This window comes from Ambystoma mexicanum, chromosome 4q (assembly GCF_040938575.1).
Source record: "Ambystoma mexicanum isolate Mex_15411 chromosome 4q, UKY_AmexF1_1, whole genome shotgun sequence".
Lineage (NCBI taxonomy): Eukaryota > Metazoa > Chordata > Amphibia > Caudata > Ambystomatidae > Ambystoma > Ambystoma mexicanum.
The window spans coordinates 271,960,449-271,977,992 of record NC_090928.1 but is presented as its reverse complement, the minus strand read 5'-3'; the positions used below and the strand labels follow the sequence as shown (position 1 = coordinate 271,977,992).

Here is a 17,544-nt window from a genome sequence, read left to right as displayed (position 1 = left end):
GTTAAAAGATACTACCCAGCAAAAAACGACACTCACAGCCTCACACCACATTCACAAAGCAAAACGTTCGTCACTCGCCAAAAGTCAATTATCACTCACCAGTCAGTGGAGTGGGCACATTTAGATTCTTCAGAGCAACATTGCAAACTGCCACCAACACCAAAGAGATGCACAACGGCACATCTCCCTAGGTTACATGACAGCAATGGCACAGCACCGCCGCCAGGGCAGAGCATACCACTCAGCTGCATGGTCTTAGGTCTCACAATGGGCTGGGGACCGCTGAATGCCTGCGCAGGTTTAAGTGGCACTTTATATGAAAGAGTGATTGGTTGATTTAAATATTAAGCAAGATTACATTTAGAGATTGGCAGTGATGCCTATCCGTTACAATTGACCCAGAAAAAACAGTGCAGCCATTGTAACATTAGTTCGTACCGGATATGGGAGTCTTGAAAAAGGATGTTTCTGCCTAAAAAGTGATTTGAGTGCTAACTACATGTATTGATCATGGTGGTGCATGTTTTGGTCATGCCCCAGCTGAAGAGCTATGTTGGTGACTCCACCTCTTACAGTGGGGCTAGATCTTGGGTTTTTAGGGACAAAATGTGGCCCCTTGTTGTCCGGTCTGCTTGTCGCGCTGTGGGCAGCTGCCTAGAATTGCCTTAAAGTAGCACTATCACAGACTGTCTGCTTTCTGCATCACCTTGCAGTGTCCGGTCCCACTTGGCTGTGGATATCGCCTTTAAGGGTTGCATGAAAGGCTTCCAGTTCCAAAAGAAGGACTTCAATTTGCTGGAGGAGCCTGGTACGCTCGGACTCAGCTATGGCTGCCCCGAAGAGTCCCTTGTAAGTAAAACCTCTTTATCATGTGAGGAAACACATGAAATGATTGTTTGTGAACTTGTCCTGAAAGTCGATGCCAGCACCTGCTCTCTGCCTGCTGTGCAATTACAGTTCCGCTGTTTGACCCCAGCCTTGTTTAATGAAGTCATGCAGGACAACATGTTGATGGGTACAATGGACGCAACCTTCATGCATGCCCATAGGATATTGGACCGATTCACTGGTGGAATGGCATATTGTATAACTGCATTCCAGCGGTTATTGGACCAGTACATTTCAGTTGAACATGGCCCCCTTTCATTTCAATGGAGCATAGGCCCAATGGATGTTAAGGGGGCATGGGATCAATCCCTTGTAAGGTAAAACTAGACCAATGCATTTCAATTTAATATTTGGCCAATGCACTTTGAAGTTGCATGAAAGCGATGCATTTCACAAAGGCTTTAGGCCTATACATTACTCCTGCATCCCCCCTTACCTTTCCATTCCTCCTCACCTTCCCCACCTCCCCCCTTCACCTCCTGTTGCTGCACTTGCACGATCCGAAAGTCACAAGGCCTAGTAGGACCATTATTCTTGTTAACCCTTCCCCCTTGTCTTGTCTGGAAACACTTTCTGCTGTATAGGTGCCTTACAAATTCTCAATAAATAACTGTAAATAAAATGGTATAGTGGAATAATGTATTGCAGTGTCATTTCGGACTAATGTATAAAATGGTGGCTTTAGACCAATCTGTTACACTATGGCATTGGACCGATTCATTTCAACATGACCTTGGGCCAAAATATCTCATTGGAGCATTATACCAACGCATTTGAATTGATCAATGGGGAAATGTGGTTTGACACGACAATGAATTGATTAATCAGTTTCAATGCAACAGTTGACAGGTGCATTTCAATGGGATACATGGTACAATCTATTTCAATGGAACATGGGATTAATATGTTCCAAAGGGGCATCTGACAATGTATTTTAAGGTAACATTAGACCAAAGCATGCTTGTCAATGGGCTTCCACGTCTGTCATTCCATTGAGCATTGATGCATTTTCCTTCACTTGAGTCAAACATGTTAATTTGCAGTTTAGTCAAACCCTGCATTCCGCAAGCACAACAATTGAAAGAGGGTCCAGAACTGGTTCATTGTAACTGCTGCATTTCAGTGGTGAGAATTAGCATGTCTCACATTATGCTCCTTGAATCGTATTTCAGTAGGGACGTCAAGCATGTTCCCTTCCTGTGCCCATAGTATCAATGTTGAATCTTTATCACTAATGTAAATTAATATTACATCTTGAACAAGACTTTTAACAGGAGAAACACATATGTTCCGTAGGCCTCCTGTTACCTAAGTGGACACTTTAAACGAATAAGATGGAAAGTCAAGTTATGAATAAACACTAGTTAAACATTTCACCAGAGGAAAGAAGATGCATTATGAAAAAGATACCTTAAAGCACAGGAATCTGCAGGGACTTGTATCCAGGCGCCTTTCACCATGTCCATGAGCATGTGATCCTGATTTTCGTTTTCTAAAATGTGGGGAACTAGCTCACCGTTATATCTTAAATATGGGGAATTTAGCTAGGGCAACGCCAGGCCGAGTATAAAGCTGAGCACATTCAGTTTTGGCATCAGTTGTATTGCATAAACAAACCAACAAATCAAGCTCTTTATTGCATATGCAAAATGTACTAGGCCACACTAGAAATGGACCCGCACACATTGCATATGCATAATGTACTAGGCCACACTAGAAATGGACCCGCACACATTGCATATGCATAATGTACTAGGCCACACTAGAAATGGACCCGCACACATTGCATATGCATAATGTACTAGGCCACACTAGAAATGGACCCGCACACATTGCATATGCATAATGTACTAGGCCACACTAGAAATGGACCCGCACACATTGCATATGCATAATGTACTAGGCCACACTAGAAATGGACCCGCACACATTGCATATGCATAATGTACTAGGCCACACTAGAAATGGACCCGCACACATTGCATATGCATAATGTACTAGGCCACACTAGAAATGGACCCGCACACATTGCATATGCATAATGTACTAGGCCACACTAGAAATGGACCCGCACACATTGCATATGCATAATGTACTAGGCCACACTAGAAATGGACCCGCACACATACTTTTTTTATCACGTACTTTATATGCTCATTTGAAAACACCAGCCCACAATGAAACATTCACATGCAAAAGAAAAATAGCATTAGCAATGCATCAGCCTGGATGTGCCTTTTGCAATCATAAGTAAATGAAGGAACAAAACAACAACATGAAATTTCACATGTTACACTGGAGGAAAAACACTCTATACTTTGCAAGCCAAAATAGGTCTCATTTACCATTTACCATTCCTGGACTGATGATAAAGCTGGGCAATATATTCACATACAGCTCAGTGATGCGAACACACTTCAATGCCCCTTTACACGCCCACACCCTTTTCCCTTAGCAAGATTATTTATACATCAGCATTTGGCAGAAGACGCACATTTGTTTTATCTATAACCTTAGCAGTCAAACTGCCAGCCCTTAGCACTCCTGCAGAATCTATCTCTACACACAGGAAAAAAAACACAGTTGCCCTTCAGCTGTTCGTGTCCCCTGTTTACATTTCATCCCAATTTAGCACTTGCCAAGTCATACCACGGATTATCCTAATTAATTGTTTCATTTGTTATAATTATTTTGGATTCATACTCACCAGGAGCCCTGTAAAGTGGAGCATGACGTGCACTATAGATGTCTTCTATGAAGCATGCAGTCTCTCCTACTGCCAGCTTCCTGCCGAGGCTCAGCAAAGATTCACTGGTTACCTCCTTCCTGCACAGCCCGGCTCAGCTACTGATTGGCCCTCTTCTCTCTTTTTCTTTTCTTTCATTCTGCTCACCCGCCCTCTTCTTGTGATCAGCCCTGACACTCCTCCTTCTCTAACGTATAAGCCATTCTCCATTCACCTCCCCTTGCTCCTATAACCTGTATGTATTCCTTACTTTCTTCAGCACCTATTCTCGTATGCCACTCCCATGCCATCAATCAATCATCACCTTCCCTTTCTAGCCAATACCCAGTAACTTTCCAAAAACCCTTTCCTGATTATTCAAAATAACCTTTGTACACTGCTCTTCTCAAGCCTGTATGAAAATGCAGCATAGCATCCTCTGTAATTTCCTGCACGAACAAAGGGCTGTTCTTGCAAATTAATTCTGCTCTCTCACTGCTACCTGACCTCCATGTTCAGCACACTGCAGAACAGTGTTAAGTTGGGGTCCTGGTCAAGCACAACACTGACACTGGTGTAGGAACAGGAAACATCTTTACTGAGTTCCAGGTGCGGGTACAGGCCATAGGAATACATTTAGGCCACATCAGGTAAGTTTCATGGACAGATATCCACCGGCATCCTCTCTCAGTCAACCCATCTTCTCAACTGACACTCACAGAACCATTCAGAACATGACATATCACACAACATTCCATGTCAGTCACTCACAGCATCCCATGCATACAGGGCAAAGTACAGGGAGAAACAAGGCACAACACATCTTCCCCCTTCAACAACACAAGACAACACCCACAAAGCAAGATACATACATACCCGCGTAATCCCAACACATGTACATCCCTCAATTTCCAAAACAAATCCTTCCAATGATGCACCTACACAAACCATGTAACCATCCTCATATAGTGGGACAAATCTGCACCATGCAATGCCTTCCCCTTCTATCTACCAGTAAGGGAAAAACAAACACTGAGCAAAGAATACCACCTTCGAAATATCCAACAATTTCAGGCTTCCAGCCACGAACCACGCAACTGAGGCAAAAAACATGCTATACTAGCATGTAAGGTGTGCTCCAGATGGCACAGAAAACTGATCCCCCACAACCATGCCACACAAACCTGCCAAGTGTACCCTGGAAGGCACAGAGACTGATCTCCCGAACACCCCTCCACTACAACATACAAGGGTACCCCAGAGGGCACAGAGAACAAATCTCCCAACATCCATGGATAACAGATCGCCCAACACACAGCATTCCACACACACACACACACCATACCATAAACAAAGCTCAGCTCCCTAAATACAATGTTAATCATTCAAACTGCGACTCACTGGCTGCCCACCATAACATGTGTCCAATGACCAACACGGCAGAGTACTCCAAGTACTCCGGTTATCCGACACCCCACAAACAGAGCACTTCAAGTACTCCGAGTGCCGACACGCACAACACGCCTGTGGTAAAGGAACGACTTCAACAACTCATATGCAGCAAGCTAAGCATGACCACACCTCATCCATGACACTCGCACCAGACAAGGCAGAACAAATAATTGTAGACAGTTTCCACAGTTCACTAAACACACGAAGATAAACCTCCCTCACTGTTTTTACTTAAAGCATTGAAACTATGCACTTAAAATACAAAGTCTAACTAAATGTTCTTCAATAAAAAATCCAACCTGTAAACTAAAAGGTTGATTTGATCAGAACATGCATCACAACTTACACATTATCCTACTAACTTAAAACGTCCATTTCCTAACTAACTTTAAACTACAAAGTCCAATCTGTAAAAGAAAGGATTAAAACATGGCTAAAATGAGTGCACACCAAACCTCAACTACATGTTACATTGGTGCACAATAAATCTCTCTAAACAGAGACCACGACTGCCAAACGTTTCATTCATTGTGCAATCCAACACGGTTCACAGGCCTCAAATGACTTCCTCCACAGTAATGGCTAAACTTAAAAAAAAGGAAAACATATCCTGAAAATGAAGGTGCTAAACATACTCTCTGCTACTTCATCTATATGGGTGATACTCTGAGCAGAGCAGAGCTCCTGGCACTAACGGTCAGTGTGACTGCAACTGCTCCTGTCCAACACAACTTCAAGCTCACACACTGGCCCACTGCAGTCCTGCCAGCACAGAGCCTGATCTACTGACCACTGCTTCTCCATGTAAAAAGGTAAGGTTCTTACAGCCTCACAACCACGGGCCTTAACACAGCTCACATTGGCACCACAGTGGGACACTGACTCCCGCAGCACTGCTCCTCTTGCCCTTTGGCTCATCTGCAACTCCCCCAATGCACACACGGAAAACAGTATCTCAAGGTTGCTGTCTGGAGCAACCACACCTTTGCCTGTACTCAGGGGCAGACTAGGAACTAAAAGAGGCCCTGGAAATAATGTCCAAAGTGGCCCCATATGACACATTTTCAGCAAGCCCAATGCTTTTCCTATGAGAACATTTGGAAATACCACACAAAAGAGGCCCAGGGTGCAGAGGCCCACCGGAAAATCTCCAAGAGTTCCCTATAGGCCAGTCCACCCCTGCCTGTGCTCACTGGTTCTTGTACCTCACAGCAAAATCACTATACCCCTTGCAGCAAAGTCACTGTCTGCCCCTTGCAGATCTGTAGGCTCCTGGTCATATCAACCAGCACCACAGTCACTCTACTGCCCCTTGCAGCACTGCTCTGTCTGCCCCTCGCAGCCTCGACTAGCCCATGGCCAAATTTCCTGCTACCTTGTCTGTCTGCCCCTTGCAGACCCGGATGGCACCTAGCCCTGGCGCTGCCTCCATCAATGGCTGGGTGTCACTGGACCCACTGCAACCCGCAGTGCTCCTACCCCGAGAGAGGATCTTCTCTGGAATGGGGGTGATGGATGTCCATTTGCCTTCCCAGGTGCTATCCCTGCAGCAGAGCCAGCATCCTTGTCGCCATTGTTAAATTGGGGTCCTGGCCAAGCATGACACTGACACTGGTGTAGAAACAGGAAACATCTTTACTGAGTTCCAACTCCAGATACAGGGCATAGGAATACATTTAGGCCACATCAGGTAAGTTACATGGACAGACATCCACCGGCATCCTCTCTCAGTCAACCCATCTTCTGAACTGGCACTCACAGAACCATTCAGAACTTAACATTCTCTCGCACAGCATTCCATGTGAGCCAGCCACTCACAGAATTCCATGCATACAGGGCAGGGTAGTGAGAGAAGCAAGACACAACAAACAGCTTTTAATGTATGCATTTATTTCTAAGCCAACATTGCAGTGTGAATGCACCTGCACCCCCAGCTTAGAGCTGGCCTATGACCTAAGCAAACCCCAGTCTAATTACTAATTAGTTCAGTTTTGTTAAGATTAGTCATTAGTGGGTTAGTGCTTAGTCATGTTAATTGTTAGTCGCCCTACACTACGCTCTGAGCTACATCCCAAATCATGCCTCACATCAGCACTAAGTCACACACCTAGCACGACAGTAGCACCATTTGTGCAAGGTGCACATACCCCCTATAGGATTATGTGGTGTCGCTGAAATTGTTGCACAGTTGAAATTCATGCACTAATTATCCCTACAAATCTTAAAATATAGCCCTTAAACATTGAAATCAAGCTTAACAACAAAAAAGGGTCAGTGATGATTTGGGTAAGGTTATGGATGGTGGTCAGAGAGCAATTAAGTATATATATTATTTAAAAAATGGTATTCGAGCAATATTATCACTGGTTACCAAATGATTGCATTAGTTGCGTCATGAACAATGTGATAACGTCATTATGGTTGTATGTGCCTACAGAGTAGGACACATGCACGAATTATAATGGAATCCTGCCATTGAATCAGCAGAGGATTAGAACAACCATACAAGATTACAAAGTTATATATGCCGAAAGAGTACGGAAATGCAGAATAAAAGGTCTAAGTGTGGAGGATTGCAATGCACATTGTATTTATCACGCACCTATTTGTGTGGATTGAATTGTGACACGTGGCGTGGTGTCGGCACGAAGTACAGATGAGTTTAACCATACTTACCTTTCATCAATGTTTCCATAACCCGTACTTATATTTCTTACACTGATACAACAAATAGATACAGATGATAAATCAACAGTTTGCATACGTATATGTCCCAAAGCTAGCTACAAATAAATATGATAATATCAAAACATGGATGAACTAAATGCAAAGTACAAAAACGCTGAAAACACAACGGGAAGACAAAGGGAAAAGTGCCCTTTTAGTATCTATCAACAGGACAAGGAAATAAGATTAAAAAATAAGTTGGAGTATGATGAGCATAAATCAATTTATAGAGTCAATCATATAGCCAATTATCATTTGATCTGCAGCCAGACCTTTCAGTCCATTGATGCTGACTTTTTATGTTCTAAACTCATCCTTTCTTTCTTCCTAGGTCATTCAAAGGTTCCATGTAATAATGTCGCCACAAAAATCTGGCCAGGCAAAAATATCGCCGAAAAATGGCCGTTTTTTGTGGCGACATTATTGCATGGAACATGCGGGGGACACCCCCGCAACCTCGAATTTTTTTTTGTTTTTTAAACAAAAATGTTTTGCCCCTTTCCCCATATATATGGTCACCTAAATAATGTCGCCACGACATTTTCCCGGCGATATTATTTACAGAGACCATATATATGGCGATATTATTACCTGATACCCATTCAAATGGTTGGCATTGAGTTGAGTAATAATGATACTTCTTAAGTAAGTACTGAGAGGCAATTCAGTTGTTGGGTTCTGCTAGTTAGGATCAGTGATATTATATTGAGAGTGTCGGTCTTAGCATTGCCTGCCCAGTTCAGCAGTCTGGTTTCCTCCCATTTGACAATTATTATTTTCTAACAGATGTCTCGTAGAGTCTACTTCAATGGAGAGAGCTTCATCGCCACCGGCCAGAAGTTGACACCTTTCGAAAGCTTTGAAGGAGGCTTTAGTTTCCGGACTCTGCAGCCCAACGGGCTTTTGCTCTATCATGTCGACGGGGTAAGTAAGTTAACAAAATGTCATTAAGACATTTCTTTTCAACACTGTGAACTTCTCATTGGCACAGGCAAGTGGCTGGGCCTTTCAAAGGAAACAGCACAATTTGGTTATAAATGCCGCTGTAAGAGGATTCAATTCAACACTACAGCTAAATCAATGCCTAGTCTGGGTCTCTGGATGTGGTATGGTCCGGCAGAGCGCATTGCAGCAAATGGAATTGAAGGTCTCTATCTGTCCTGTCTGTCTGCTTTTATGTGTTTAGAATGTGGGTGTGTGCGTTGGTCATAACTAAACTTGCCCCTCTCACTTGTCATTGGTCAAGCTTTCATTTCTCCCCTGATTGGGGAAGCTAAATTGTGTCAGAGTGATGTCATTTTACAGCCTGCAGAAAGTCCACTCCTCCTGTCAACTTGCACACAAATCTAGATTTGAACCAAATACATATTTGCAGAGGTACATATTGTTTTAAAATCATATGCCCCCATCACATGTCACATGGGGTATACTCTGTCCAAATCTGCTCTTCCTGGGAGCTTGCATTCAGAAATGGCGACATTTGCACTTTTTAACTGGTTTCGCAATATCGGACATTAACCCAAATTTACACACATGTGCGCAAGGAGTATGGACATTAATTGATGAAGTGTCAGATTTTTAACATGCATACATTTTAAGTAATACCCTCTTAACTGCTAGTTTGCCCCCAGATCATGCCACCGGTTCTAAAAACCTCTTAAAATGTGGGCAGAAAAATCACAAGAATTATGGTATCATTTAAATAATTTTCACAAGTCCGTACTATGAGTTATTAATCTTTTTCTAAAACCATATTCTGGCTACAGGGGTGTGGTTTCCCCCCAGCACAAGGTTGAATTTCTGGTTTTTCCAGTTCTGCCAAGCCAGCTTGCTCTCACAAGCAGTGCTCCTCCCCTTTACTTCCAGGAGGAAGCTACTTTTTACGGCCCCCGTAATAAAACATTTGCCTGAGTCAGGACAGGGCTTTGTTCAATTTCCTGCAGAGCCCAGGTAATTCAATCAGAGAAGTGTCATATCCCTTTTGGTGGGAGCAGCAAAAGGGCAGCTAGGCCTGGGAACACAGCTGTTGTGCAAGTCTCAACTCCTGTCGGGGGTAGCTGGTGGGCAGAATTCAGTTCCTTAAGCCAAGCCCCAGCTAATGTCACTTTTGTTCCCCAGTTTAAGTCAAGACAATTTTTTACATATGCAGCTAGGATGCTGATTCTAAGTTTAAAACTATGACATTTAAACAATTGCAACCTATGTGACACTCAAAAGTAGGTCACTCATTTCTTTTAAACATTTAGGTTTTTAGTGTCTTTCAGTCCAAATTTACTTAAACTGCTGAAATCCACAGCTCAGCCAGTCTTGTTATAAACCTTCAAGTCACTTCAGAATATAACTTTAGATTGTATCCACCTCTCAGTAAGTCTTTCTTTGGCATGTTTTGGGTTCATCTATTCAGTTTTACACTAAAAAAAAAAGTCTGGTGGTTTTAAAACGCCGGCTTTCTGATAGTGGTGAGTACTGGTACTGCACCCATTTTTGGGATTTAAGAAATGAATTCCCCACAATTCTAGGTTGCTTTTGGCAATCAGCATTGCCATTCCCAATGGTTTCAGACTACGGTGTGGGTAGTCCAATGGTGGTTTTAGGCAGTGTCCTTCTGTGCCCATAACATCGGCAAAAATGAGCGGCAGCCTATTCTTCATGCATTTCCCTGTGCATTTTCTGGGAAGCTCTGGCCATCATGATGTTTTCCATGTCAGTACTGTACAGTTTTTGAGGTAGGGCTTGGATGCATGGGTAAAAACATCCCACACCGCGTTGCATGGTGGCTGTTCTCATCTGTGATCTGGTGTATAGTTTAAGAGAGGCAGTATTTGAATGGCTGTGGCTCACTAGCCTGTGGTGGAAGCCAAAGTGTCCACTTCAGCACAAGGAATACCATTAAAGGAGGCCTCCAGGCACATGGGGCAGAACAGTCTACAATTGAACCAGAGTAAAAGTGAGAGGCTGACGTTGGGTTCTAGGTGATTGCTAAAAGCACATCATAGGCTAGCCACCCTCTCAACTGTTAACGGTACCCAACTATTATGTGTGTCTCAAAAACATAGGGAACGAATGGTGTTTTTGACATTGTAGACACCAAGTGATACCATGAGAATAGGATTCTATTGATTGAGAGGCTGCACCTCCTTTATTTGACCATAAGCCACACATCATTGGACCCCCCCCCACCAATAAAAATGGCCTATCCTAGAACACACTTCTTCCAGACTTGTTAGCGCGGATCAATTAGAAAATGGCTGTTTGATCACTACAGCAAGAGGACACCTGCATCTCTATTCACATCCATCTGCTCTGACTCCCTCCAAGGTATGGTACCAGATGGCGGAATCCACCATGCATCCATAAAATGGAGGAATCCACCATGCATCCATAAGATGGCGGAATCCACCATGCATCCATAAAATGGCGGAATCCACCATGCATCCATAAGATGGCGGAATCCACCATGCATCCATAAGATGGCGGAATCCACCATGCATCCATAAAATGGCGGAATCCACCATGCATCCATAAGATGGCGGAATCCACCATGCATCCATAATAGTCCAATTTGTGAAATTATGATTTCTTCGTTTTTCGAAACAGACATTTGCAAAACTGCTGTTCCTTTTAGGCCTCAGCACAAAGTACTCTGAATTCTTGGAGTCACCCAGACCTGCCCATTTCAAACAATACTTCAAGGCTAAGCTCTAGTGCCTCACCCCCTAAGATTTGGGTGTCCTTTCGACTGGAGGTATCTAGCGTCCCATCTACCCAAAATTTCCTGATATATGCCTACCTTTTTCTGCTCACTTTACCTTAAAATGTTACCTATACCCTAATACACTTTCCCTTTACCTACAGCACCGATGATCTGTTTTGAAGTACAACATCCCCGGTGATAAGATGTTTACAGACAATAACAAGAACTCTAAAGATAAGACACATGTATCTGTGTATTCAGTGAATGAAGCTTACAGGGTGAAATGGGTACATCCGATAGCTTAAAATCCTGTGATATGATATGGCCTTTATAACGCACCTATCCACAAGTGTTTCAAGGCGCGACGAGGCAAGGGAGGGGGAACAGAGGGAAGACAGACAAGCGATCCTACTAGGCCAGGTGACATTCAGATCACGCAAGTGCATGGGAAGGGGAAGGAGGGAAGTGCAGATGGGGAGGGGAGAGGGGACGGTGCAGTGCATGGGATAATAAGATAAATAACAAAGTAAAAGTACAGCCAGCAAGTGGAAAGTGCAAGGGTAAATGCAGACAACAGGTGTCAAGTGCTGGTAATGGGACTGTAGGGATACAGAACCAGTCCCCAAGTGCGAGGGTTGACAGGAGGGAAGTGCAGGAGTGAGACTGGTGGGTGAGGGGGCCTGGGCCCGAGATCAGAGAAAAGCCAGGTATCCAATGCAGTTTCAGTATCAGCCAGGAAGTCAGCAGGGGAGAGGAGGAGAAAAAGCAGAAGCAAAGAGAAAGGTTTTGAGGTGCTTCCGGAACCGGAGATGATTCTCCTCAAATTTCAGGGAGGCAGCGATGCTGTTCCAGAGGGAGGCCCCAGCCGAAGAAAGAGATCTACCCCCAACTCGTTGCTTGGAGAAGTGTCTGACCTGGAGGGAGTTGGAGGTGGATGAGCGAAGAGCTTGAGAAGGAAGATATTTAGGAAGGGAGAGTTGAAGGAATTGAGACCCCAGGCCCCAGAAGGCCTTGTGGACAATGCAGAGGGTTTTGAACTTAATTCCTGCAGCCACTGCGAGGCAATGCAGAGATTTCAGTCCGGAGAAATACGATCCCTGGGCTTGAGGCCAAGGACAAATCTTGCAGTCCTGTTCTGGATGAGTTGCAGAGGGCAGAGACTAGAAGCAAGCAGATTTAGAAAGAGGTATAAGTAGAATCTACCTATTTCAGTGATCACCGATGTGATTTTTAGAGTGCAAAACCAAGGCCCTAAGGCATCTGGGCGCTGGTGGACGCACAGACCATTAGTAAAAAACAGAGCCTCTAAAATAAATCTGGGGAGCTGCAGGTTTCCAACCACTGGTCTACGGGAAGCAAATAAGACTTACCCACTCATTGTGAAGAACAGCGGCCAGGCATTTTCACTTTTGATTGTGATGTCACATTGAATCTGCTGTTTCATTAGCAGCCTTTACAAATGCTTACAGTTAACGACTATCAACTGCATTAGGAAATAAAGTGAGCGCGGTATCACTCACTAGGGCAGATTCAGTTATCGTTTTTATGGAGACGCTTTGTCAGGACCAGAACAACCTAGAAATATGCCGGTGGGCAGACTGTGCAGAAATTAATGAGGTATTCACACAGAACATTTATAACCTTCCAGCGTGACCTTCACATTCTTATGCACAAAGTGGCCATTGCTTATATTATATCTCTCCCCTTAAGATTCACAATACGTGGAAATGTAATTGTACCCTTCAATATAACTTGCATCCCATTGGCCAACGTTTGCATGGCATCATTTTGAAAGCTATTTTGTTCCATTTTCTGTGGTGTAGAATGTGTCATAAACATGGCTATCTGGCAGACCTGCCTTCGTAAAAGAGTGCTTAGCAAGCTTAGATCCTTTCCTCTTGTTGGTGGTCAAACAATATGCTTGAGCTGGACAGGTGCCTAGTTCCTACATCTTCGCCAGACCGCCCGCCGCTTCAGGGATTAGATGCACAGATGGCCCTGCGGGACACCAGCAGATCCCAATTGCTGTTAGGACTTCCAACCATCCATCTGCACAACGATTAGACAATCTAGCTCACTACTATCTTCATCATCACATATTGGTGCTGACCACCTTTGATTATCATCACCACTTTACGACTTTTGCAAACTGTGCATTGAAAGGCAGCGCCCTGCGGGCTGCTTCTTATATTGTTAGGCCATATCCCCTGGGTCAAGCTGGATGCTGCTCACAAAACAGAAACATGACGTCAGCCATTTCTAACCCTTGGTAAGGTTTTCCAGATGCACAGTAGGATTCGTCACAACTGCGCACATGTCAACTTAATTCATCTTTTTATAACACGCCTAGTACCGGAGACCAGTCTCTAAGCTCCCAACCTGGATTCAAACCTGTTCTGTTCTGCAAAAGCGTTTCCCCGCGCTATCCTCCTTGCACTGTTGACAAGTTTTAATCGAAATTTAGCAATACGTGATCTTTTAAAGGCAAGTCCATGGAGTGATTCGAGCCTATAATCATGTGTTTTTCAGCCTCATGAGTTCTCCATTTCCCTGGAAGAAGGAGCCGTAGTCTTCAGAGTAAAGGACGTCAAGCTTCAATCATCGGAGAACGCATACCACGATGGGCAGAACCATTTTGTGATTGCTACTGTCTTGCCAACAAGGTACGTCTGTTCATTCTGCAGTCATTACTCAAAAGGGTGGGGTTCCCTGGACTGTAACTTGATGCCATCTTAAAGACCAATCAAACGGAAGTAATGTGTGTCCTAGAGACCTCGGACACATCTTTGGGAAAGTCAGTAGATGTTCTATCAAGCATAAGTGCTTCTTACCCCAAACACCATTTTAAATAACATATCTTGCAATACACATTTTAAATGTGTGATCTGGATGCCAATTTCCACCTGTTGTTATTTGCAGCAAAAATATCAGGTCCATGGCATGCACAATTTAACTCATTCACACCCTTATAGAAGCAGTGGAGGTAGTGTAATAAATCTCGGGGCCCAGCATTTCACCTCTGCCACATCATTCTAAATTGCCACCAGCAACCTCGACGACGCCCCCCAATCCATAATGTATATATGTATGCATGCACAGTGGCATCCATGTCTCGTATTTTCCGAGTGAAGTGGTATTATTATATACAAAATGTCACTATTCAAATATGCCATATTTAGTACTTTACCAATGTAGAGGTCTTCAGACCCTTACTTGCAATTCAAATACAAGTCGAGGGAAAAGGCATAAAAAGGACCAGAGTAGTATAATAGTCGGTTTCAGAGACGCCACAGCACATACCTATGCACTTCCCTTTGGTCTCCATTGGCAGTCTCAAGTCTAGCGTAGGCACAGCACTATTCGAAATAATACATAAATAAATAAAAAAAAAGAATAGCCTGGATTTTAGAACACTCCCTATAAACCTATTACTTACACACACATTTTATTTTTTAAGATGTGAAGTTATGCCTAATCTATAAGAGTTATATTTTTCTGAAAACTGGTCTTTAAACGCTACACACGAATATGTATATTTATGTATGTACGTAGGCCCACACGTACTGCCTAGGCCAATCGCCTATCCATTCCAAGGTTCAAGCGGGCTAAAGCCGGGGGCTCCAGCTTCCCTGTCTCCGCTGCCATGCTCTGGAACCCCCTCCCCCTGGTCTTGAGAGCTGACCCTTCCTACACCTTGTTCCTGAAACGACTGAAAACAGACTTGTTTCATTAACAGCCTCATCCGCCTGCTGTCTGCTCTTTAACTGTGTAACCTCTAATCTACTGTAACTAGGGCCTAGACGCCCACGGGTCAAGTGCGCTCCTACAAATGTATAAATAAAATAAATATTTGATGAAAACTGGAGATCAGTGTATGTGTAGGTTTTGAACAATCCCAATGTGAAATTCTGTTTATGTCTTCTTCTCTGTGGTAGCTGTGGGAGACTGTTGCTGTGTATATTTGAAGGTTGGAGGTGAACACACAGATATGTGATCGTTTTTAGCAACCAGATTAAGCAAATGCCTAAGAACGAGCTAATGTAAATTAAAGTAGGCAACAGTGTTTTGCGCTACACCTGAATACAGGCCTTTTATAGTTTTAATATTTTTCACAGTTCCAAAGAAGTGTAAATACATGTATTTTTCTATTTCATTATTATTCTAAACAATCATAAAAGATCATGACAATTAACAAATAGCAATGGCTATTTAATTGCTAGTTGTTAATTATCATATCCCTGATATGATTTCTTGTTTATCAAAATTTGAGAACATGTATTCACACTGTTTTTGAATTATGAACAAATACTAAAACCAAACGCAGGAATGAATTTGGGTGTGGGGCAAAACTAGTTTCAATAGGTGGGGTTGGCAGGTTCCCCCTTTAAGACCAACATTAAACCTGCTGCCTACCTGGCATGTTAAAACAGAAATGCTGTTCAGCAATAAAATCCATTCTCCGAAATGTGACACACCAGAACTAACTTTTGAGAAGAGCACGAGTAGCTTGACATTCTCACTTGCCACACAGCAATACCATTTTCTGTAAGCCTTTTTAGTACAAATATGGCAGTTTTGGGCTACTAAACGCATGGGTTGTTTGCATGCTTCTTGCTCAGTGAACTTGAAATAATGGAATAATTCACACAGTGACTCTCTGTTGCACACTATTGGTAATTGCGGCCTCTCTTTGCAGATATGAACTGGTAGTAGACGAAGAAGATAAAAATGTTCATGAAATGGAGAAAACTGAAATAAAACCTTCTATACAGACTGCCAGAAAATATTACTTTGGAGGTTCTCCCAGTGGTGTTTCTCATGCCAACCTCACTGGATGTATAAGCAACGCCTATTTCACCAGGTAAGTTGGCTGGGTAAATACCAATGTTATCGTGGTAAGGTCTGTGAGGGAATCTGTTAATTGCACTCATGTGCAGTATTTATTTGGTTACGTATGCATTTATGTGGTCATCTATGACTCTTGTAATGCACCAAGTATCTCCCTTCAGGCCTGCTTCCAAGCTATTTTGCCTCTTGATTGGGATGGCGATATCCAATCTACTATGCTAGTGGTTGAACGAATAATCATCTGGGCTAACCTGGGTCCCTTAGAGGCGGTGAGTATTATTGGGTTGGAGGGCATATATTGCTATTCAGGAAGTTCAATGGAATTAGGATTAGGATTCATGTCATACCCCAATTGCTGTCCCTATACAAACGCTTACAATCTGGTTAGAAACTGGAGCCCTCTCTTACTGCCATTGCAGATTCGGAGCAACTGGCATTTGTCATCAAAGAGACGCTTTTTTACCTATTCATTCGTCCCTGGGTTTTCAGATAAACAGAGATTGGATCGATCACCAGTGTCTATACAGTAATAATTTGTTATAAGTGTTGGCAAGTTTTATCCATCAAGAATTTGTGAAATCAATTAAATTATGCCTTGATATTGGTGATGCACAACACAGCAAGCATGTTTATCGCTACTCACCTTATTTAACAGAATTATGTTTTTCGTTGCTGGAATTGAATTGGCTATCAAGACGCGAACACTGGTGAACTTATGATATAAATCACTTTGCAATAGGAAGGGCGTCGTTCTAGATCTTGAAACCCTGTCATCTTCAGGGAAATACATCTTTTAATAACGTCTGCCCGTCTTTGATCCAGTTTGATGCAGGTTCCCACTATTTCTGATCAAAGCAAGGACTAGGAGCCTGAGAATAGAGAAGATGGAGGTGCTTTAGTGTGACTTCCTGTGTCTCTCCACAAATCTTTGTTCGTCCAGCTATCAAATTTTAATTGTTTATATCTCTTGCCTGAAAATGACGCTGACAAACATGTCATATGTGTCAATTGCACAGCACATACTCGTTAGTGAATACAAATATGTTCTTTCTGTGTATAACTTAATTCAACTGTGCAGATTCCGTGTGCAGAAATCATGCTGAAGGTCACTTTGGATGATCTGTTCTCTGTCGTCATTGGCACGTTCTCCAATCGTCCTTGATGGCGCTGATGCCCACCTTATGTGTCGTCGATGAGAATGTGATAAGAT

General features: G+C 43.2%; 1 protein-coding gene across 2 annotated transcripts in view; it reads left to right on the top strand.

Annotated features, from left to right (window-relative positions):
• LAMA4 (laminin subunit alpha 4) overlaps positions 1–17,544 on the top strand; it is a 576,642-nt gene that overhangs the window by 439,080 nt on the left and 120,018 nt on the right. For both annotated transcript variants that reach the window (XM_069607855.1, XM_069607854.1), the window contains exons 28-31: positions 714–849; positions 8,579–8,716; positions 14,016–14,149; positions 16,183–16,347. In XM_069607855.1, the coding sequence (XP_069463956.1) occupies positions 714–849; positions 8,579–8,716; positions 14,016–14,149; positions 16,183–16,347 (573 nt within the window). The remainder of the gene's footprint in view (positions 1–713; positions 850–8,578; positions 8,717–14,015; positions 14,150–16,182; positions 16,348–17,544) is intronic.